The 22,129-nt window shown below is 50.3% G+C and overlaps 2 protein-coding genes and 1 non-coding gene across 5 annotated transcripts in view; 1 reads left to right on the top strand and 2 right to left on the bottom strand.

The window, feature by feature from the left end:
* Positions 1-2,872, top strand: part of GNAZ (G protein subunit alpha z) — a 53,588-nt gene extending 50,716 nt beyond the window's left edge. For 2 of the 3 annotated variants that reach the window (XM_054469047.2, XM_063662779.1), the window contains one exon: positions 937-2,872. In XM_054469047.2, the coding sequence (XP_054325022.1) occupies positions 937-1,281 (345 nt within the window). In that variant the 3' untranslated portion in view covers positions 1,282-2,872. The other variant, XM_063662780.1, reaches the window with a different exon arrangement.
* The window catches only part of RSPH14 (radial spoke head 14 homolog), an 83,758-nt gene extending 61,661 nt beyond the window's left edge, over positions 1-22,097 (bottom strand). Inside the window, exons 1-5 of the mRNA XM_063662781.1 lie at positions 19,891-22,097; positions 18,862-19,024; positions 17,121-17,371; positions 15,743-15,845; positions 11,358-11,476 (exon numbers count right to left, since the gene is read on the bottom strand). Coding sequence (XP_063518851.1) covers positions 11,358-11,476; positions 15,743-15,845; positions 17,121-17,319 — 421 coding nt within the window. The 5' untranslated portion in view covers positions 17,320-17,371; positions 18,862-19,024; positions 19,891-22,097. The remainder of the gene's footprint in view (positions 1-11,357; positions 11,477-15,742; positions 15,846-17,120; positions 17,372-18,861; positions 19,025-19,890) is intronic.
* LOC129023756 (U7 small nuclear RNA) lies at positions 14,701-14,760 on the bottom strand. The gene has a single exon (XR_008496904.1). It is a non-coding gene; the product is annotated as a U7 small nuclear RNA (small nuclear RNA).
* Positions 22,098-22,129: the final 32 nt, after the last annotated feature.

Raw genomic sequence — 22,129 nt, 5'->3', positions numbered from 1 at the left:
GTTACTCCTTTTAGAAGTTAGAATTTATTCATTTTGCAGGGAAGTGGTGAACTGGAGAGTCAGACAAGAGCATCATGCTTCTTAAAAGCCCAGACCCCTGACTATAACACATGGAAGGTTCTCAGAAGAGAATTGAGGAGCGGACAGGCGCCACACTCCATTGTGGTCGCTGCCACTTCCTGGGCTACCACACTCCTGTCCTCTGCATGTACTGAGAGCTCTGTCCAGGATGCCAGGGTCCTGCCTGGGCAGAGAGGCGGTGCCAGATGCCCCACAGCAGCTGGTGGGAGTGCCCACAGCTGGAGGGCAGGGGAGGAGCCTGGCCTCTGGCTGGTGTTTCCTTCCCAGCACTCGAGAACTGGAGACTTTGGTTACAGAAGTGAAGGCTGCTCCCTCACAGACTTCCTAGTGTCCGATGGTACCACACGGAAGGATCAGAGTTTTGAAGGACTGGGCCAGAACCCAGATAAGGCACAAGGCTGCCAATGCCTGCATTGAGGGAGCTGTGATGTGACAGGGGCTCCTGTAGAAGATGGCCTTCCTTGTACAGGTGTGGGGCAGCCTGTGTATGGGCAGTGGGAAGATTGGGGGGTCCTCGGAGCTGGAGGTGCCCAGTGGTTTAGGAGGCTGTGCTTGGCACAGCTGTAGCCCCAAAGCTGTATGTTGAGATCACTGGCACCCAGAGGAGAGACCCAAAAGGGGCAAGAGAACAGCTTCCAAGCACTCGCCACAGGCAAGGAGGGTGGTGCCGGCTATTTCCGTGGGAGGTGGGTGAAGACATTTAACCTGGGCTTCCCCAGCAGAAGGAGGTGCTGTTGCAGGGACCAGCCTTGGGCTGGAGACCCTAGCAAGGGCTTCCTCCGGCAGGGCTGCAGGTCTAGGGTCTGTCTCTGCCTGCTGCGGGCCTGATTAACGCCAGTACTTTCCTTTCCCCAGAGTCGGATGGCAGAGAGCTTGCGCCTCTTTGACTCCATCTGCAACAACAACTGGTTCATCAACACCTCACTCATCCTCTTCCTGAACAAGAAGGACCTGCTGGCAGAGAAGATCCGCCGCATCCCGCTCACCATCTGCTTCCCCGAGTACAAGGGCCAGAACACGTACGAGGAGGCCGCTGTCTACATCCAGCGGCAGTTCGAAGACCTGAACCGCAACAAGGAGACCAAGGAGATCTACTCCCACTTCACCTGCGCCACTGACACCAGTAACATCCAGTTTGTCTTCGACGCGGTGACAGACGTCATCATACAGAACAATCTCAAGTACATTGGCCTTTGCTGAGGAGCCGGGCCCGGGCCCGCCTGCCTATGGTGAAACCCACGGGGTGCCATGCCCCAACGCGTGCTAGAGAGGCCCAATCCAGGGGCAGAAAACAGGGGGCCTAAAGAATGTCCCCCACCCCTTGGCCTCTGCCTCCTTGGCCCCACATTTCTGCAAACATAAATATTTATGGATAGATTGCTAGGTAGGTAGACACACACACATGCACACACACACATCTGGAGATGGCAAAATCCTCTAAAATGTCGAGGTCTCTTGAAGACTTGAGAAGCTGTCACAAGGTCACTACAAGCCCATCCTGCCCCTTCACTTTGCCTTCCTGAGTTGGCCCCACTCCACTTGGGGGGTCTGCATTGGATTGTTAGGGATAGGCAGCAGGGCTGAGGCGAGGTAGGCCAACTGCATCCCTGTTGCCTGGAGGAGGGCCAGCTCACTGCCCGAGCTCTGGCCTAGGGACCTTGCCGCTGACCAAGAGGGAGGACCAGTGCAGGGTCTGTGCACCTTCCCTGCTGGCCTGCACACAGCTGCTCAGCACCACTTTCATTCTGGACCCGGGACCTTAGGAGCCGGGTGACAGCACTAACCAGACCTCCAGCCACTCACAGCTCTTTTTAAAAAACAGCTTCCAAATATGCAGCAAAAACCAATACAACAAAACGAGTGGCACGATTTATTTCAAACTAGGCCAGCTGGGATTCCAGCTTTTCTTCTACTAGTCTGATGTTTTATAAATCAAAACCCGGTTTTCCTTCTCTGACATTCTTTTTTGTTTTTTGTTTTTGGCCAAATCTCGTGGTGTTTCGCAGAAAAAAAATCCAGAAAATTTCAAATGCAGTTGAGTATTCTTTTTTAAATGCAGATTTTCAGAACATATTTTTTTTCAGGTGGTCTTTTTCGTGTCTGGCTTGCTGAGTGTAAAAGTTGTTATCTGGACGACTCTGTCTCTCTGCTCCAAAGAAATTCCGGAGTGAGTGGCGGTCCTGCGCCAGCCTCGCGGGACACGTGTTGTACATAAGCCTCTGCAGTGTCCTCTTGTTAATGGTGGGGTTTTCTGCTTTGTTTTTATTTAAGAAAATAAACACGACATATTTAAAGAAGGTTCTTTCACCTGGGAGCAAATGAACAATAGCTAAGTGTCTTGGTATTTAAAGAGTAAATTATTTGTGGCTTTGCTGAGTGAAGGAAGGGGAGCAAGGGGTGGCGTCCCTGGTCCCGGCATGCCGCGCGCCTGAGACTGGCTGGAAATGCTCTGACTCCTGTGAAGGCACAGCCAGCGTTGTGGCCTGAGGGAGGCCCTGCTGGGACCCTGATCTGGGCCTTCCTGTCCCAGGGCCTATGGGCAACTGCGTTGAAAGGACGTTCGCCAAGGGCCGTGTGTAAATACGAACTGCGCCATGGAGAGGAGAGGCGCTGCCAGAGCCCTTGCCAGATCTCCCTCCCTCTCTCCGTGCAGTAGCTGTGTGTCCGAGGTCAGTGTGCAGAATCACAGCCAAGGACGTGAAGAGATGTACGGGGGAAGGAGAAGCTGGTGATTGGATGAAAGTCAAAGGTTGTCTACTTTAAGAAAATAAAATACCCTGAATGGAGCCCAGCATTGTCCCAGTGTGCTATCTGTGTAGCTGACCTGTGGCTGGACTTGGTGCCATCTGGGAGGGCAGCCGGGGACACCTCCATTCTGAGGTCCCATATTCCAAACCCCACCCCTATACCTCCACACATTTAGGTAGAGTCATTTTGCAATGAACATCAAGAATAAACATCACGAGAGGAAAGAAACTGCAAAGAGGGGAAACCTGCCAGGTCCATGCAGTCCTGGTGTGGAGGTTTGGGGGTGATGATGACTCCTGCCCCTCCCGCTGCCCCCAAGACCCCACCCAACACTGACCCAGGCTGTGCCATACCCTGGACCCCTCCCACCATGTGGACGCCTCGGCCAAGGTCAGAGTCATCCTGCAGAGTGGAAGAGGTGCCCTGAGGGCCTGGAGGGTGCCTGTGCCCCCGGTAGTGTAGGGCAAACCTTGTAGGGTTTTGGGGAGGAGGGGTCCCTGAGCATGTAGTGCTCGCTGACTGGCTTGTGTGGTTAGAGCTATCTGGATATAGTGGAAAAGTGCCGATCAGAAGTCAACGGAATGCATTCACCGAGGGCCTGCTGAGAACCAGACACGGAGCCGGGCTCCTTACTAATGATTTTATGTAACACCCCACCTCGGCAGGTTGTCAGAGGTGCCCATTTTACAGATGACGAAAGGTGCCTGAGGTCAGGGAGAGTCAAGCCAGGATTCACCAGGCCAGGGAGCTGTTGCTCCCCCTGGAGGAGCAGAGATGCTGATCTTTCCTGCTGCTGGAGTCCTTGCCTGGCTTGGCACCTGCACAGGATGGAAGCCTACAGGGAGCAGCACAGAATCACCCTGCAGCCTCCTCCTCAAAGCAGGACCTCAAGCACAGTGGGGCGTCGGCAGGCACACACACGCATGCATGCACACAAGCACATGCACACATGCGCAGATACGCACACAGCCCTGGCGCTGTCACCGCCCCATCCCTACTCCTAAGCCCACGCAGGGACTCCCTTCACACCTTCCTATGTCACCAAACAGCCAGAACCCAGGGGGGCTTTTGTTTCTGAAGAAATAACATGTGACTTAAAATCGTTGAGACTTATTTTGTGCTTTTAATGCCAACTGTGAAAACAGCAGTAATTTCGCCATGAGCATCTTTAATCTAAAAATACATGGCTAAAGGGAGAAAGGGATTGAGCCTCCCTTCCTAATGTGTGCAAAGATCAGAGGAGGCCTTCCCTGGAGGGTGGTTTCTCCCGGTTCCCAGAACCTAGTCAGGAGTCTCCAGTTCCCCACAGGCTGCAGAGAAACCTCAGGCGCCGTCAACCTCTCTGGCTCCATCCTCCTCTGCAGTTCACCTGCCCTGGTTCTCCTCCTGAGCCTGCCTTGTTCCGCTCTTGCCCCCAATGATCCCTTTGCCTGGCATGTCCTTCCCCATCCTCACAGCTCAAAGTCACCTGGGCGGCTTCTTGGAAGTCTCCTCCTTCCCCGCATTCCATCTGCCAGGGCTCCAGGGTCGAGTGGGAAGGGGTGTTGGAAACTCCATTGAGCAGCTCAAGGCCAGCACCTCTGACCCACCTCGTTCCTCCAAACAATGCCCCACGGAGAAGGCGCATGCTGAGCTGGGAGGGTCCAGGAGTCTTAGCCAAGGGGAGGTAAGCACCAGGACTCACCAAGGGAGCTGGTGAGAGGAGGCTAGAGCAGGTGGCAGGGTGCCTGATGGGGAGGACCTGGGGATGGCTGGGCCAGCCCTGCCCGCTGCAGGTGACTAATCCCGCCTTGTCCTACTTCACGCAGCCCCAGCCTCCTTTCCCAGGACCCACCATCATGTGGCTCCCTGTGGGATATTGCCATCCTCACCTATAGCCCACGTGGTCACCCTGGTGGTGCAACGGGTCAACAACAGTGGTCACGATAATCCCAGCTCTCCTCAGTGACTGCTCACTGGGGGGGGCACACTCATGGGAGGCCAAGATGCTTGATTCCATTCCACAGAAGTGAAAGCAGAGACCAGGAGAGGCGATGACTTATCAGCATCACACAATGTGACCCCACCAGGCCAGGACCTGAGGGGCTTTACTCTGTCCACATTCCCCAGATCCCCACAGTGGCCACAGGCCCTGGCACCCTACTTCCAACGTCAGCCGTCCAGAACAAATGGTCCATCTGGCTCAGGGGACAATGCCAGGAAGGGCTGCACTGCACCATGCGGACTTGAGGCAACACTGAGGCTAGACCTCGCCCTGGATGAGCTCACCTCACCCAGATGAGCCTGATGAGAGGGGGAGGCCTGACAGGCTGGGAACCAAGAGGCCAGAGTGTCCCTATCAGTGACCATCATTCCTGCTAAGTCCAGGAATGGGGTACAACTACCCACCAAAGACTGTCAGGCCAAGGATGTGCCTGGGGTTCTGGTGCACCCCGCCCTGAAGGCAGGCAAGACAGAAAAGGGCCTGCTCCTCTAGGGCAGCTGGCCTCCACCCCTCACCCTGTGGCATCAAGGGCAGGAGGAGGAGGGGGCTGCTCTGGGTCCATCAAAGGAAGCTGGGTGTCCACGGGTGGCTGCTGAAAAGGGACAGGGTGCAGTGATGGCCCACCCAAGGCCACTAGCCTGGAATGAGACACACCACTGACTGCAGTGGGAGCACCTACTTTGCTTCTCCAGCAGCCTACGTACCTGGGGTTCAGATGAGATTGGGTGCATTCTGGGTGGTATAGCTGTAGACCCCCAGATTTCTCCCTAGCCTAGATGCTATGACTCCAGTGATGTCCCCTGCACCCTCAAATGACTTGGATCAAACTGCATCCAGACATTTCACCCACGGCACCCTCCCCTTCCCAAGCCCAGTTCTGCTCCTTTCCGAGGTCAAGGAACCAATTTCCAGAGGCAGGGCCCAGGCGCATCCTTCCTGCCTCCCTCCTCCTCCCAGGCTGGTGCTCTCCCCTGGGCTGGGAGGGTCATCCATCTCCACCCCCAGGCTGCACACGTGTGGAGTCAGGGTCAGAACAGGCCCCATCATGCTGCTGCTAAAGCTGGGCTGGGGTCTCAGAGCCTGGCACAAGGAGAGGGCGACTGGAGGCAGGGCCAGAACAGACTCACAGGTGTGCCCAGTCAGGACCAGTGGGATTGGTAGAGGGATACTTCCAGGGGACCCTGAGCTGTTCAACTGCATCCCAAAATCTGGTTAGAGAAGAATTGTCAATTTCAGCCACAGAACTCTCTCTCCCACAAAAATGAAACCTGTTTTCTCATGGAGTTCTACCCCATTCCTGGACTTAGCAGGAATGATGGTCACCGATAGGGACACTCTGGCCTCTTGGTTCCTGGCCTGCCAGCCTCCCCCTCTCGTCGGGCTGGGGAGCAGAAGCAGACTCCGTGCGTCACTCAGGGCCCAGCTGGCAGGGAGCCTGGGCTGGCAGCCTGTGTGTGGCATCTGTCTCTACAATCCTAGTTTCTCCTCTCCTGACACGGCACCACCATGGGGCAAGAGAAGCCAGCCTGGAAGGAACTTAGAGGAATGCGGAGCCACCGCTACGTGTGGCTGAGCGCAGCAGCTTGGGCCCAGGGCCCCTGCAGGGCCAGGGCCCACCTGGGACAATCCTCAGTCCTGGGGTGCCCCCTCCTGGTTACTCTGGGAAATCATGCAAGTCAGACCTGGCCAGAGCAAGGATTCTGAAACCACTCTCCCACAGACACCCATGACACAGGGGAAGAAACTGAGGCACAGTGGCCAGAACAAAGCAGGGGCCCGACACTGTCAAATGAATGAAGGAATGAGCAAGCAGGTAAGTGAACTGTAGCAAGAAGACAACCAGCAATTGATCCTTTAAAGTATGACGTAAAACCTACTAAACAGCCAATATTTGTTGAGCGCTAGCCACATGCCAGGCGCCCTGCCAGGTGCAGAGGGTGCCATGGTGAAAACGGCCTTCCATTGTGGCCACTGATAGGAAACCATACCAATGGCCACCAGCATTCACTGGGAGCCAGCTAAGCCCTGCTCAGAGACTGTCCCAGCTAAGCCACACAGGTGACACCCACGCTCCCACAGGTGACGGTACTGCCCAAGGTCACATGCTGGTAAGAACAGAGCCACTGAAAAAGATGCCCTCGCCACCCCCCAGGCCCCCCACCCGGAGGCCCACGAAGGACACCACCTGGGGCACAGTCACACTCGCTAATCCAGAGGCCATGGCACTCAGTGTACCCCCAGAACAGATCTCCTGGGCATCCGCCACATTGCCTCCTTCCCTTCCTCCCTCTGCTCATTGTCCAACTGTCCCCTGCATAGCCAGTGTCCCAGGCCTCCCTTCTGGGCCCTTCATAGATCATGAGCAGCACTTAGTAAACCCTGCGATGAAGGGCCGAGGCTCCCCACCCTGACCCTCACTGAGGCTTCTGTTCGTGAGCTTGTCAGTCCCACAGCCCCCCTACTCCTAATGGTGCACCCAGTGTTTGTGGACTGCAGAAAAAGACAAGGGGAGGAGATGGGGAAAAGCAAACGCATACATTTTAGAAGAAAATATGGCAGAATATCTTCATGAGTCAGGGTAAAGAAAGATGATCTTACACGGCACTCAAAAAAATAACAAAGCCCAGAGGAAAAAAAAATCATGAAATTGACTACATTATTCAAATGAAAAACTGCTAAGGCTGGGCACGGTGGCTCACGCCTGTAATCCCAGCACTTTGGGAGGCCGAGGCGGGAGGATCATGAGGTCAGGAGTTCAAGACCAGCCTGGTCAACATAGTGAGACCCCCATCTCTATTAAAAATACAAAAATTAGCTGGGCATGGTGGTACATGCCTGTAGTCCCAGCTACTCGGGAGGCTGAGGCAGGAGAATCACTTGAACCTGGGAAGTGGAGTTTGCAGTGAGCTGAGATTGTGCCACTGCAGTACAGCCTGGGTGACAGAGCGAGACTCCATCTCAGAAAAGAAGGAAGGAAGGAAGGTAGGAAGGAAGGAAGGAGAAAGAAAGAGAGAGGAAGAAAGAGAAAGAGACAAAGAGAGAAAGAAAGAAAAAGAAAGCAAAGAAAGAAAGAAAAAGAAAGAAAGAAAAGAGAAAGAGAGAAAGACTGCTGCACCAGTGAATCAACAAAGGCACAGTGAGAAGCCAAGAAAACAGCCTGGTTTGAAATGATATTTGCAATGTAGGTAACCGACAAAGGGTTGGAATCCAGGATAAATTACATACTCCTTCAAATCAATAAGAAATGGAAAAACAACTCTGCAACAGAATGAACACACTCTCTCCAGAGGCACTGGGCAGGAGAGGAATCTGAGGAGGTGTCAGGCAGAGGGAAGATGTTTCCTCTCACCAGGACAGGGACAGTAAAGCCATATCACAGTGAAACACCATAGCACAGCCATCAGGCTGGGTTTTCCCCCGGGCTCTCTGGAGGCCAGAGGCTGGGCTGGAAGCAGTTGCAATATCCAGCAAAGCTGAAGGCAAACGCATTCTTCCTACCCCAGCGATGCCCTCCCTGGCAGAGGCTCTAGGGGACTCTCCTTCCAGGGTACCAGGAAGCCCTGGGCAGGAACAGCCACGGCACAGTCCTTCTGCAGTACAGGAGTACAAACAACGAACAAGCCTGCCAGCCTGGGATGGGTGAGTGTATCGTGATACATACAAACACCGGAACAGTGTGCAGTGATGGAAATGAATGAAATACAGCCAGTGGCACAACATGGATTCATCTCAAAATTTCTATACATCTCTAAGGTTATTTAGGTTTTTTAAGGTTTTGGAAGTAGCAGAGAGATACATACAGCGAGATCCACTTACATAGTTTTAAAACATGCAAAGCAAGATTATATATAGTCCGTATGTAATTATATCTGTGGTAAAATATAAAGATATGCATTTTGGGGACATAGTTACCAGATTATTGGTAGCTAAAGGAAAGGCAGGAGGAAGAGTGCTCTGGGTGGGGGGAGGTTCACAGGGTGCTTGGACTGTACCTATGATTTCTTCAAATAAAAATTTCAAGCAAGTATAAAATATGGATGTAGAATGTAAAGATTGGCAAAGCTGGCTGGTGGTATTCAATATTCCTTATCACCATCTCTGTACTTCTCTAAATGCTTTAAATAGGTCACAATCATTGTAAGAGGACTGGTTGAGAGCAGCAAGTCTCCTGTCTCCACACTCCAAGAATGAGGGGACAAGACCCTCACTTATTCCTCAGGTTCCTTCATGGTGGGCACAGGGCATTAATTTAGCTCAACCCAGCAATGGTCCCCCGTGGATCACCCTAATACCCCAGGGGCTCTCAACCCTGGGGCACGCATGACTGTCATTTAAGGTGCATTTTCAGAAATATGTGTGGAGGGCCCCACCTCCAGAGACTGATCGTGGTGGCCTGGGAGAGGACCAGGGGCATGGTGGTGTTTTTAAAAAACCACAGGCCTAGCGTGCTCAACTTCCAGCCCAGATCAGCTGGAAGAAAATGCGCTTCAAGAGCCAAGCAACAATCCTAAACCCTCACGGGCTCTGCTCTGTTGGGCCTGCCTATCTGCACCTGATCCCGTAGTCATTTCTCTGAGCCTTAACCCAGGGAATGCTCACACCTGGCCTTGAATGTTTACACTCCATCCTTGGGCAGGACGCTGAGCTATACACCTCATTTCTGGCCTCTGAGGCAGGTACTTTAGACATGGGAAATAACCTGTCCAGGGCACACGGGGAGTGAGGGGAAGGGCAGAGGGAACCCAGGTTCATCTGACTCCTGGGCTACAATATCTGTTTGTCCACCTTGAGCTAAGGTATCCCTTTCAATGCCTCCTATCACGGCCCTTGAAATGATTCCCTCATCTAAAAATACTCATTGCATCATGCGACCGGGCAGGTATCAATCTGCCATAAATCTTAACTCTCGAGCTGTGGTATTGGGTAGCTGTTACCTCGGACTCCCCATCTAGTCAGCAGGGCCAGTGGGACAGGAACTGTATGCAACATTGCCTCTGGGATGGGCCTTCTTTATCCCTTAAATGTGTGCTATGGTATTTCACAAAATAATACATTTACAGGACATCCCCTTTTAATCATCAGGGAAATATAAATTAAAACCAAAATGAGATACTACTACACACCCACCAAAATAGCTAAAATAAAAAGACAGAAAAAAATCTACAATTGATGAGGATGTAAATCACCTGGAACTCTCATATACTGCTAGTGGAAGTATAAATTGGTACAAATATTTTATTTATTTTTTTTTAGAGACAGGATCTTGCTATGTTGCTCAGGCTGGAGTGCAGTGGTTACTCATAGGTGCAGTCCCATTACTGATCGGCACAGGAGTTTTGACCTGCTTTGTTTCTGATCTGGGCTGGTTCACCCCTCCTTAGGCAACCTGGTGGCCCCCCATCTCGGGAGGTCACCATATTGATGCCAAACAGTACGGACACCCGACTGGCATAGGGCACTACAGCCTAGAACTCCTAGGCTCAAGCAATATACCTGCTTTAGCCTCTTGGGTAGCTGGGACATGGCATGTGCAGATGCAAGTATTTTAGAAAACCATTGGGTAGTACCTTCTAAAAGCTGAACATAATCTTACCCAGGCCAGCCATTCTCTTCTTAGGTATGTTTCAAAATAAATGCATACACATGTCCATCAAAAGACATTTATAAGAGTGTTCATAGCCACTCTATTCTTGGTAGCCATAAGCTAGAAACAATTCAGATGTCCATCAGCAACGGAATGGGTAAGTAAACTGTTGTATACTCACATAGTGTAAATACCATACTCCAGCATAAACCAGCAAAAATCAGTAATACATCCCACATGTAAATCTCAGAAATAAAACGTTAAGCAAAAGTAGCTACAAGCAAGATATTACAAGCTGGATGTTTCCATTTATGTAAAGTTTTAAAAGGGGCATCATCTATGTTCTTATAAATTGAAGATACCATTTATCATTGGTAAGGGTAATACCCAGTATGGGCATGTGGGAAGTTTCTGGAGAGGTGGTAAATACTCTACATGTCTTGACTGGGGTGTCAGTTACACCACATGTTCACTCAGAACAATTTGACCAAATGTTCATTTAGGATATGTGCTTTTCTTTTTTTTTTTTTTTTTTTTGTCTTAAGACAGAGTCTCGCACTGTCACCCGGGGTAGAGTGCGATGGTGCAATCTTGGCTCACTGCAACCTCCGCCTCCCGGGTTCAAGCGATTCTTCTGCCTCAGCCTCCCGAGTAGCTGGGGTTACAGGTGCACACCACCACACCCAGCTAATTTTTGTATTTTTAGTAGAGACAGGGTTTCACCATATTGGCCAGGCTGGTGTCAAACTCCTGACCTCGTGATCTGCCTGCCTTGGCCTCCCAAAGTGCTGGGATTACAGGTGTGAGCCACCACACCCAGCGGATATGTGCTTTTCTAATATGTATGTTGTAATTTAATAAAAAGTTGACGATCTACACCCTGGTACATATGTGACCTGGAGAGGAGATCGACGGACAACTTGAGTGCCCGGCAGATCTGTGTGCAGGACGCGAGCCTACCTCTAGGCACCTGGACCAGCTGCATGTATGCCTTGTACAGGTTCCCCCGGCAGACTGGGCTGGGGTCATTCAGCAGGAAGGACAGGGCAAGGACGATGTCGTGCTCTAGAAAGGCGTATCTAGGGATGGGAGGGTGGACAGTGACATAAGTGAGACCATGCCCTGAGAGGCTCAAATTAGAAGAGTCAAGGTCCCTGCTGGAGTCTGATTCATGCTATCTGGGGTAGACCACATTCCTCTGGCTTTGTGGGAGCAGACAAAGACTACAGGTGCATGATCCATCTCACCTGAACCTCCAGGGGAGCGAGCTCAGCAGGCCCAGCCCACCTTGGCCCCTTGTTCTTCTGGTCTCCCTTGCCTCCACATCTATGTACACTAGTTATGCTTGTTGTTATCATTATATAAGTTCAGTAAATATTAGGCAAGCCAATTAGATAAGAAGAGGATTTTCTTTTTCAAATTTGCTTATGAGAAAAAGTTGAATGCTTTGGAAGGACTCAAAATTGAGCCCCCACCCCCAACCAAAAAAAAAAAGGAGATGATTGGCTGGGTGCAGTGGCTCACACTTGTAATCCCAGCACCTTAGGAGACCTAGGCGGATAGATGACTTGAGGTCAGGAGTTCGAGACCAGCCTGGCCAACATGGCAAAACCCCATCTCTACTAAAAATACAAAAAATCAGCCAGGCTTGGTGGCACATGTCTGTAATCCCAGCTACTCAGAAGGCTGAGGCACAAGATCACTTGAGCCCAGGAAGCAGAGGTTGCAGTGAGCTGTAACTGCACCACTGCCCTCCAGCCTGGGTGACAGAATGAGACTGTCTCAAAAACGACAAAAAAAGAGATGATTGTAAAAGATTCTAGAAGGCTCACACCTAATCCCAGTGCTTTGGGAGACTAAGGTGGTAGAATCACTTGGGCCAGGAGTTCAAAACCAGCCTGGGCAACATGGTGAGACCCAGTCCCTACTAAAATGTTAAAAGTTAGCCAGGCATGGTGGTGTGTGCCTGTGTTCCCACCTACTCAGTAGGCTAAGGTGGGAGGGTCGTTTGAGCCTAGGAGTTTAAGGCTGCAGTGAGCTAGGATCATGCCACTAAACTCCAGCATGGATGACAGAGCTAGACCTTGTCTCTTAAAAAATAAAAAGATTCTAGGCCAGGCGCGGTGGCTCACACCTGTAATCCCAGCACTTTGGAAGGCCAAGGCGGGCGGATCACTAGGTCAGGAGATCGAGATCATCCTGGCTAACACAGTGAAACCCCGTCTGTACTAAAAATACAAAAAAAAAAAAAAAAAAAAAAAAACAATTAGCCAGGTGTGGTGGCGGGCGCCTGTAGTCCCAGCTACTCCGGAGGCTGAGGCGGGAGAATGGCATGAACCCGGGAGGCGGAGCTTGCAGCGAGCCAAGAACGTGCAACTGCACTCCAGCCTGGGTGACAGAGCGAGACTCTGTCTCAAATAAGTAAATAAATAAACATAAATAAATAAATAAAAAGATTCTAGAAGGGTTTTGCATACAGGTTATTTCATTAATGTCTTTGAGTTCTTGCTCTACTTTAAAGAAACCAAAGCTGCAAATCAGATGATGTTATGAGTATGGTTTAAGCAAAAAAAAATATGATAGGAAACACCAACCAGTGGTCTCATATCCAACAAAAAGCCTGGGTCCCACATGGGGATTAGTGAATGCCTTATCATTTGTGTTTTGGGTTAAAATGAACCATTTAAATGAAACCATTTCTTCGGTTCCTTGCTTTGTAATCATTTCTTTTGATTAACCAACTGACTGCTGGGCCTGAATGCATCTGAAAGAGGCCTTCTGAGGTCATGTCTCTGAGGGCTGGGTTCAGGAATGAATGAGAATGCATGTGCGAACCCCTCAGCCAAGTGCCCACAGGAAGTGCCCAACCAACTGTGCCACTGCGGCATTTATTATAAATAAAAATAAATTTTATTTATTTTATTTATTTATTTATTTTCACTTATGGTGTGTTTTGAATCGTCTGGAAGAAGAAAGTCACCGTGGGACACACAAGTTGCAGGGGTCTTCCCTGACTGCAGGGGCCTCTTTGGTCAGTGCCTAGTCACCCACTCCATGTCTCTCATGCTTTGATAGTCAGTTGTGTTTGCCTGTGTGCCTCCTCACCAGAGGCAAGCAAGAGGGCAGAGAACAGGCTGCCAGGAAGCTCTCTCGTGGGATGTCATGCAAATTAACTCCTCAAGGTGACAAGATGCCAAGCCCAGGGCTGCTATCCTCATTCCCCCTTCCTGTCACTACTTCTGTGGGTAGAAGAGGCAGAAGAGTTTCAACCTGGGCAGTTCAGGGCAGCTACTTAGAGCTTGGTGGGCTCTGAAAGCTGTTGGCATTGGTTATAAGATCACCACTGACCTCAAGGGAAATTTAGAAGTTGGCCACATTTCTGAGAACGCTGAAGGAGTGCACGGGCCAGGCCATTATCAGGTCCTTGGTCAGGGATGGTCACTTCACCACATCTTCCTGCCTTGCTAATGTGGGCACAGCCAGGACCCCTGGCTTAGGCACTCTAGGTGCTGCTAAACAAATCCTTACTACCATTCATTATAAGTAGGTTGATGCAAAAATAATTGCGATTTTTACCACTACTTTTAATTGCAAAACCGCAATTACTTTTGCACTAACCTGATAATTGCTCAGGCTTCAGGGACCTGTCCTCTCAGCATCTGTCCCCCCTCACTGGGGATTACTACCTAATGTCCATATCGGGTCCAGAAAAGTAGGGGGGAAAAAAACAGCAGGAAAGGTGACTTGACTCCTGTGTGCCCCTAACCTTTTAAAGCACCTTGCCTGGGTCATCTAAGATCTGCAGAGTGAGGCTGGGATTAGGAGTGTTGCCCAGATCACAGAGCAGGAAAGAGTGGGTCCCCCAAAAGGCTGGGGCTTGTGCCCCGACTTCACTGGTCTGTCTGCAGTGCCGGCCTGCCCTTCTTGGTACAAAGCATGTGAATTAGGGTGCTAGCCATGGCACCACCTCCACACACACACACACGGTTCACACAGGGCCAGGGCTGCACACAGGATCAGCCACCAAGGCAGCGAGAGCTTGGGGACTGGCAGGGCTGAGTGACTTTGGGTTTTATGAGATGCCCTGGCACTCCTGAACCGATCTGAAGCCTCTCTGAATGGCTGCCTGTTTACACCAAACAACCAAGGCAGTCAGCACCTTGCCTTTCTTGTCTTTTCTTCCTTCTGAGCCTGTGCACACTGGGCAGTGGCCCCCTTTATCCGAAAGACCTGGGCCAGGGCTTGGGGGTGTTTGTGATGTGGGGTTCTGTTTTTTGGGGGGTGGGGACAGGGGCTGTTGGGGAGAGGTTCCAGTGAAAACCAGAAAACCTGCTAGACAAATTCTAAAAGAGCTGTAACACTGGGGTTTTGTTTCTAATACAAAGTAAAACTACTGATCGCTGGTCAAGAGGGTGAGCCGAGCTGATGTGGGAAAGCACCTCTGACCACCCTCACCCTGTTGCCCCAACACTTAACTAAAATACTCTATAAAATCTTTTTTAAGTGTAAAAAGTGAAGCTGTGCTTACACAGGAAAAGGACACTTCCAGGTGCCAGAAACCAAGAACCCGGCCATCATGAACAGGAAGTGAGGCCACCAGACCAGATACGCACTTTGAGGATGTTATTTTAACACCCTCACAGGGACAGGAGCCAAAGCCACAGGCCCTGTGGGGATCTGGGTTGGGGAACTGGGCTCTCTGTAAAAAGCTAAGAAGTGGCAAAATTGTTGCAGAAGTAAGATCTGAACTTTCTTCCCACCTTGAAAGTGGGAAGCTCAGCTAGGTGCGGTGGCTCACGCCTGTAATCCCAGCATTTTAGGAGGCCGAGGCAGGCAGATCACTTGAGGCCAGGAATTTGAAACCAGGCTGGCCAACGTGGTGAAACCAGCCTCTACTAAAAATACAAAAATTAGCTGAGCGTGATGACACATGCCTGTAGTCCCAGCTACTCAGGAGGCTGAGGCACGAGAATTGCTTGAACCTGGAGAGGCAGAGGCTACAGTGAGCTGAGATCGTGCCACCATACTCCAGCCTGGGTGACAGAGTGAGAGACTGTCTCAAAAAAGAAAGAAAAAGAGAGAAAGAGAGAGAAAGAGAGAGCGCTCAGAGCTTGGAACTAACATAAAATAAATAAAAATCAGTCTGGAACAGAGGGCCCCATAAGATCCACACACAGGCAACCAAAACCACCCCACAAAGAGTCCTGCTCTGGCTAAATAGAAGCCCCTCCAAAAACTGGTGCTGCAGACAAAACTCCAGAGCACTCTAAGCGGCTCAAGGGCATCCACCCAGGGGAGAAGTGCGGCTCGCAAGCATCACACTAGTTTCCAGAACAGCATCCCACCTGCCCACGCTATGGCTCGCCGTGATGTAGAGCACCTCGGTGGTCTTTATCCGCACCACGCTGTTGCTATCCTTCAGCAAAGCTTTCAGGTTCTCCATACAGCCTACAAAAAACAAACCAACCAACCAACCCTTGAATGTTTGCCAGTCTCACAAACCAACTAACCCAGAAGTCAATAAGTGGGCCAGTTGGGGCAGGAATGTACCAGAGTTTCTGCTGCTTTGGGGCACTGGGGAATCATGTTGGTTATGCAGCATTTCAGAGTCACTGAAAAGGCTCATGTCTCATCCAGCCCTCCTTGTGATTCTCCCTGCACACTTCCTACAAGTGCCTTCTCACAAAGTCTGCCATGAGGTTAAGAAAATGGCCTTTGCCATTTCTTTGACCTCAGGAGAGATATGGGGTCAAATTATAACCCTGTGTCAAACTAGTCACATGACTTTGAGTGGGTTACACCTAGGGATGCCAGATTTAGCAAATAAAAATCCAGCTTCGGCCAGGCACGGTGGCTTATGCCTGTAATCCCAGCACTTTGGGAGGCTGAGGCAAGCAGATCACCTGAGGTCAGGAGTTCAAGACCAGCCTGGCCAACATGGTGAAACCCCGTCTCTACAAAAATACAAAATATTAGCCAGGCATGATGGCAGGTGCCTGTAGTCCCAGCTACTCAGGAGGCTGAGGCAGGAGAATCACTTGAACCCAGAGGCAGAGGTTTCAGTGAGCCAAGATCGTGCCATTGTACTCCAGCCTGGGCAACAGAGCGAGACTCCACCTCAAAAAATAAATAAATAAATAAATAAATAAATACAAATCTAGCTTTATTTATTTATTGGGCAACCCTAGACTTACAATCCTTCTCTGAACCACGCTTTTCTTATCTGTGGGTTGAGAATGGACTCTCCCCTGTAGGTAGCCTTTCTGAGGATTAAGATAATCCAGGCTGGGTGTGGTGGTTCACACATACAATCCCAAAACTTTGGAGGCTGACCTGGGAGAATCAATTGAGGCCAAGAGTTCAAGAACAGCCTGGGCAACATAGCAAGATCTTGTTTATAAAAAAAAATAATAATAAATTAGTCAGGCATGGTGGTGCTTGTAGTCGCAGTTACTCAGGAAGCTGAAGCAGGAGGATCTCTTGAGCCCAAGATTTCAAGGTTACAGTGAGCTATGGTTCTGCCACTGCACTCTAGTCTGGGAGATGGCAAGACCCTCCCTCAATAAATAAATATTTTTTAAAAAGAACCTGGGCACTGCACCTGTAGTGGAACTGGCCTGGAGTCAGGCTCAAACAATAGCAACCCTTATTACTGAAGTTCTACCAGTGCCCGAAGCCATGCTAGGACCCCAGTCATGGTCACCTGTGCTGTGTCACACTCACCTATGTTCATGGCCTTGTAGATACACTCGGGGTCATGCATGAGGTCACACAGGACCATGAGGGCTTTCTGCCTCGTCTGGAGGTCCTCCGACTGCAGCTCCTCCTTCAGCTTGGGCAGGGCCCGATGGCCATAGGCAGTGGTAATCTGGGTAGCATTGATGTTAATGGGAAGCTCCATGGAGTTCTGGGAATGGGCCATCTTTCCCCAACTACAGAGGCCTTTCGAAATGAAGCCCTGCAGAAACCACTCACTAAAAGAGACCGAAAAGCTGTCATTATTTCTATTACGATTTAAAAGCTACTTCTCATTTGATCCTCCAAACTGTGAGGGCAGGCAAATGGGTATTTTTACTTTTATTTTACAGACGAGCAAACTGAGGCTGAGAGCAATGAAGAGATTTGCTCAAAGTCCCAGTGAAGGTAAGTAGCAGCCCAAACTGCAAACTCCAGAGCCCTCCCACACAACAGTGCTTCACAGAAGAAATCACTGATACTTTTGTCTGGATCTTCAGTCAAAGGCATTAAAGGACAAAACAAACCAAACAAGCAAACTCCAAGTTGGTCACTCTGTTTAGTGCTTACCTTGTGCCAGCAATAAGTAGTATCCAATTCAACTACCCCATAAGGAGGGGGCTGGTATTATCCATATTTTACAAATGAGGAAACTGAGGTTCTGGCCAAGGAGCTTACTGGAGGCCATGAAACTGGTAAGACTAGAAGCCAGTGTTCAAATCTGGGTCTAGCTCATTCATTGCCAGGAACCCATATTCAGATGCTTCTGACACATCCATGAAAAGGAATTAATGTTAAAAGGTGATTTATGGCCACGCACGGTGGCTCACACCTGTAATCCCAGCACTTTGGGAGGCCTGAGGCAGGCGGATCACAAGGTCAAGAGATCGAGACCATCCTGGCCAACATGGTGAAACCCCGTCTCTACTAAAAATACAAAACTTAGCCGGGCGTGGTGGCGCGTGCCTGTAGTCCCAGCTACTCGGGAGGCTGAGGCAGGAGAATCGCTTGAATCAGGGAGGCGGAGGTTCCAGTAAGCCAAGATCACGCCACTGCACTCCAGCCTGGCGACAAAGCGAGACACCATCTCAAAAAAAAAAAAAGTGATTAACTTTTATTGCAGACACAGACACAGACACACACACACACACACACACACACACTTTCAGCAACTATGGTCAGTGTAGGTTAGTAGTGAAGAACTGGCTCCAGATTCAGACCTAGGTGACCTTGGCAAGTTACTTCCTCTATCTGTGTCTTTCTGCAGCTTCAGAGGGGAGATGATAACAGTACCTCCTTCCCTGCCTCCCAGAGTTGTCATATTAACGAATACACGTAAGCCTGGCATACCAGGGCTTCAGATATGTTGGCTGTGGTTATTATTACGGTTGTTATCATGGTTAGTAGAATGGACAGGCCCCAGGCCTGTAGGAATCTACTCCAGTAAAAGGTAAGCCAGATGCTCACGCGGGACACCAGATGACAACGGTAGAAGTGGGGGCCGGACTGGGAGGGACGTGGCCATGTTTGAGTTGAGCTCAACCTCGCAGGAACGGTGGGCGCTGGAGACAGGGGCCTGCCCTCTTCTAAGCGGCGTGGGCTGGGAGAGTCGGGCCGGAGACGAAAGTCCGTGATTTTGAGTGTGGGGACACGGCCCCGTGTGAATGGGACTGGGTGGATCACTGGGCCCCCCTGTCCCCGGGCCCCTAGCCTACCACCGCCGCCTCACCTGCCTCCGCAGCCCTTTCTGCTTCCAGTAGCCCGCGCCAGTGGCCAATCTATTCAGTTGCCAGGCGACATCGTTGCCAGGCGACTCCAGCAGCGTCCGCGGCGCCGCGGTCTACATACTCAGCGTCCACTGCGCAGGCGCAAACCTGCAAGGCTGCGGCCGGCTGCAAAGCGGGAACAATCATTTACAGGGTTGCTGTGGGGACCAAAGGCAGCTCAGCTTTGTTCAAAGTACAGAAGGGAAAGGAAGTGACTTATTTACGCCCTTCTCTGTACTGGGTACTTTGCATGCCTCTGATCCTCAGAGTAAATTCATAAGGTGGTAACATCTAGTTTAGAGACAAGAACCTCAGAGAAGTTCAGTCGTTTCTCCCAATTTTTTTTTTTGACGGAGTTTCGCTCTTTCACGCAGGCTGGAGTGCAGTGGCGCGATCTTGACTCACTGCAACCTCCGCTCCACTCCGCGCCACCCCCGCAACCCGGGTGCAAGTGATTCTCCTGCCTAAACCTCCCAAGTAGCTGGGATTATAGGCGCCCGCCACCGCACCCGGCTAATTTTTGTATTTTTAGGAGAGACAGGGTTTCGCCATGTTGGCCAGGCTGGTCTCGAACTCCTGACCTCAGATGATCCACCCGCCTCGGCCTCCCAAAATGCTAGGATTACAGGCGTGAGCCACTGCGCTCAGCCAGTTTCCCCCAAATTACACAGGCCTGATCTCAGGACTGCCTAGCCCTGCCCATGCCTCTTGCTCTTCAGGCTGACCTCCTGGTAATGACAAAGGTTAGCCTCTGCAGTGGACCCAACACACTGCTGGCCGGCGTAGCTGTTCTCAAAAGCAAGCCAGACCCAGCCACCACCTGCATAAAACCCTCCATGGCTTCCCACTAGTCTCAGGGCTGAGTCCAAACTCCTAGCCTAGTGCTCCAGTCCCTGGGTAATGACCTCCTCCAGCCATGCTAGACTCTCTCTTAACCCCTTAAATGCCACCTTGCTCATGAAGCCTGAGTGCCCTGTAACACTAATTATTACCTCTTTATCCTTCAGGATGCAACTTGGTGAACACTTCTTCCATGAAACCTTCCTTCTCCCTGAAGGAGTGAAGTATGGGCCATCCCAAAGTATGCTGGATTGGTATATTGACCATTTTGAGTTGACAACATTGGAAAAATAGTGGCCTCAGAAAGGGCTAGCTGGGCCAGGTGCAGTGGCTCATACCTGTAATCCTAGCACTTTGGAGGCTGAAAGGGGAGGGTTGCTTGAGCCCAAGAGTTTGAGGTTACAGTGAGATATGATCACACTACTGCACCCCAGCCTGGGTGACAGAGTGAGACCTCAACTCTAAAATAAATAAATAAATAAATAAAAATAATTTTTCAAAAAAGATACAAGAAAAGGCAAACAGATATGCTTCTTTCTGCATTCAGCAAGCCATAAAGATTCCTCTAGGAGGGGTACCCTCACTGTACCAGGGCAAGAAAATAGCCCTTATCACCTGAGACTAAGAATTGGGGACTGCAATGGACCTGAATAAATATACTTAACCCTGTCTTCCACTAGGTTTATGCCTCTCATATTATCTCCTAGTGAATCCCCTAGAATTTACTGCCCCTAGCCAGATCCCCTTTGTCCTGCCGTTTCTTCTCAAATTTGTCATCCTTTGTCTAAAAAGTATAAAAGCATCTTGCTTTGGCCACTTCTCTAGACTTCACTCTGGTAAAGATCCCCATGCACATGTAAAACTAATAACACTTGTATGCTTTTCTCTTGCTAATCTGCCCGGTGTCAATTTGGTTTCTAGATCTAGGCAAAGAGCCCACTTAAGAGCTAAAGGAGGGTTGGGGCCAGGTGTGGTGGCTTATACCTATAATCCCAACACTTTGGGAAGCCAAGGCGGGCGGATCACATGAGGCCAGGAGTTCAAAACCAGACTGGCACACATGGCAAAACCCCATCTCTACTAAAAAAAACTTAAAAATTAGCCAAGCATGGTTGGTGCGCACCTGTGGTCCCAGCTACTCAGGAGGCTGAGGCAGGAGAATCGCTTGAGCTGGGAGGCAGAGATTGCAGTGAGCCGAGATCACGCTACTGCACTCTAGCCTGGGCGACAGAGTGAGACTCCATCTCAAAAAAAAAAAAAACAAAACAAAAACAAAAAAAAGCTAAAGGAGGAGTTCAGGGTGATCTTTAGCTCCTGCCAAATCCCCAAATCCAAATTAGTAAGTGACCCCACAGCTTAATCTTCCCTTCTCCTAAATCCCATTGGCACACTCCCTTCCCCTAATTCTCTATTTACTTCTCTGCTTCCCGCAGTGGACTCCAATTTCCCTGAGGGTGGACACCATGTCCGTTCTGTTTCCTTGTCTCCCCAGTGCTAGGCATATACCAGGAAGCTTTCAGTACATGTAGGACAAATGAATGGTTAATGGACTTGAATCAAGCTTTACAGTATAAAAGCACTTTCACCATCTCAGGTGATCCATTGAAATAGATAGTTGCATTTATTTTATAGTTGAGTAAACTGAGGTGCGGAAGGTGGAACAACTCACCTAAGTTCACCCCCTAAGCCTCAACCTTAGCAATGAAACTCACTAAAAGACATTAAACAGAGCCAGGTGTGGTGGCCCTTGCCTGTAGTCCCAAGGACTGGGGAGGCTGAGGCGGGAGGATTCCTTGAGCCTCGGAGTTCGAGTCCAGCCTGGGCAACATAGCAAGACTCCATCTCTTTAAAAAAAAAAAAAAAAAAAAAAAGACACCAAACATCAGCCTCCAGAACACTTAGCTTTGAATTGAAGATGACTGAGTTAGATCTGTATACCAAGGCTTCCATATTGTGATGCAGAAAAGTTAAGGAGCTGAATTAAGTAGGTTCTCAAACTGAACCCCGGACTTCGAAGCTGGTTCCACGGTTTTATAAGGGCCACGAGGGGCCATCTAGCCCAAAACAGCTAACTTTCCAAACCGAAACTAGTTCAGAGGAAATCACTGACTCAGGTCAGCTTTTTACTAAGGAAATTAATTTTGTACCGTGAGCTCTAGAAGCCAGGCATATGATATTCAGACAGCACTGGATTCAGAACTATGCAGACTAAGGTCAGTAGATGGTAGGCACGTCTATCTGTTGCAGCTGCAGGGTGCTTGACTACAATTAAACATCAATACTACATCAGGAGCTCTCATGCCATGACCGCCCCACCTCTCCCAGCCGAAGTGATCACCAGAACCTGCGCGAATCTCTCCACGGTCAGCCCCACCCAGAGCCCAGGCTCCG

This window comes from Pongo pygmaeus, chromosome 23 (genome assembly GCF_028885625.2).
Source record: "Pongo pygmaeus isolate AG05252 chromosome 23, NHGRI_mPonPyg2-v2.0_pri, whole genome shotgun sequence".
NCBI classification, from domain to species: domain Eukaryota; kingdom Metazoa; phylum Chordata; class Mammalia; order Primates; family Hominidae; genus Pongo; species Pongo pygmaeus.
This window is presented reverse-complemented; position numbering and strand designations above follow the sequence as displayed.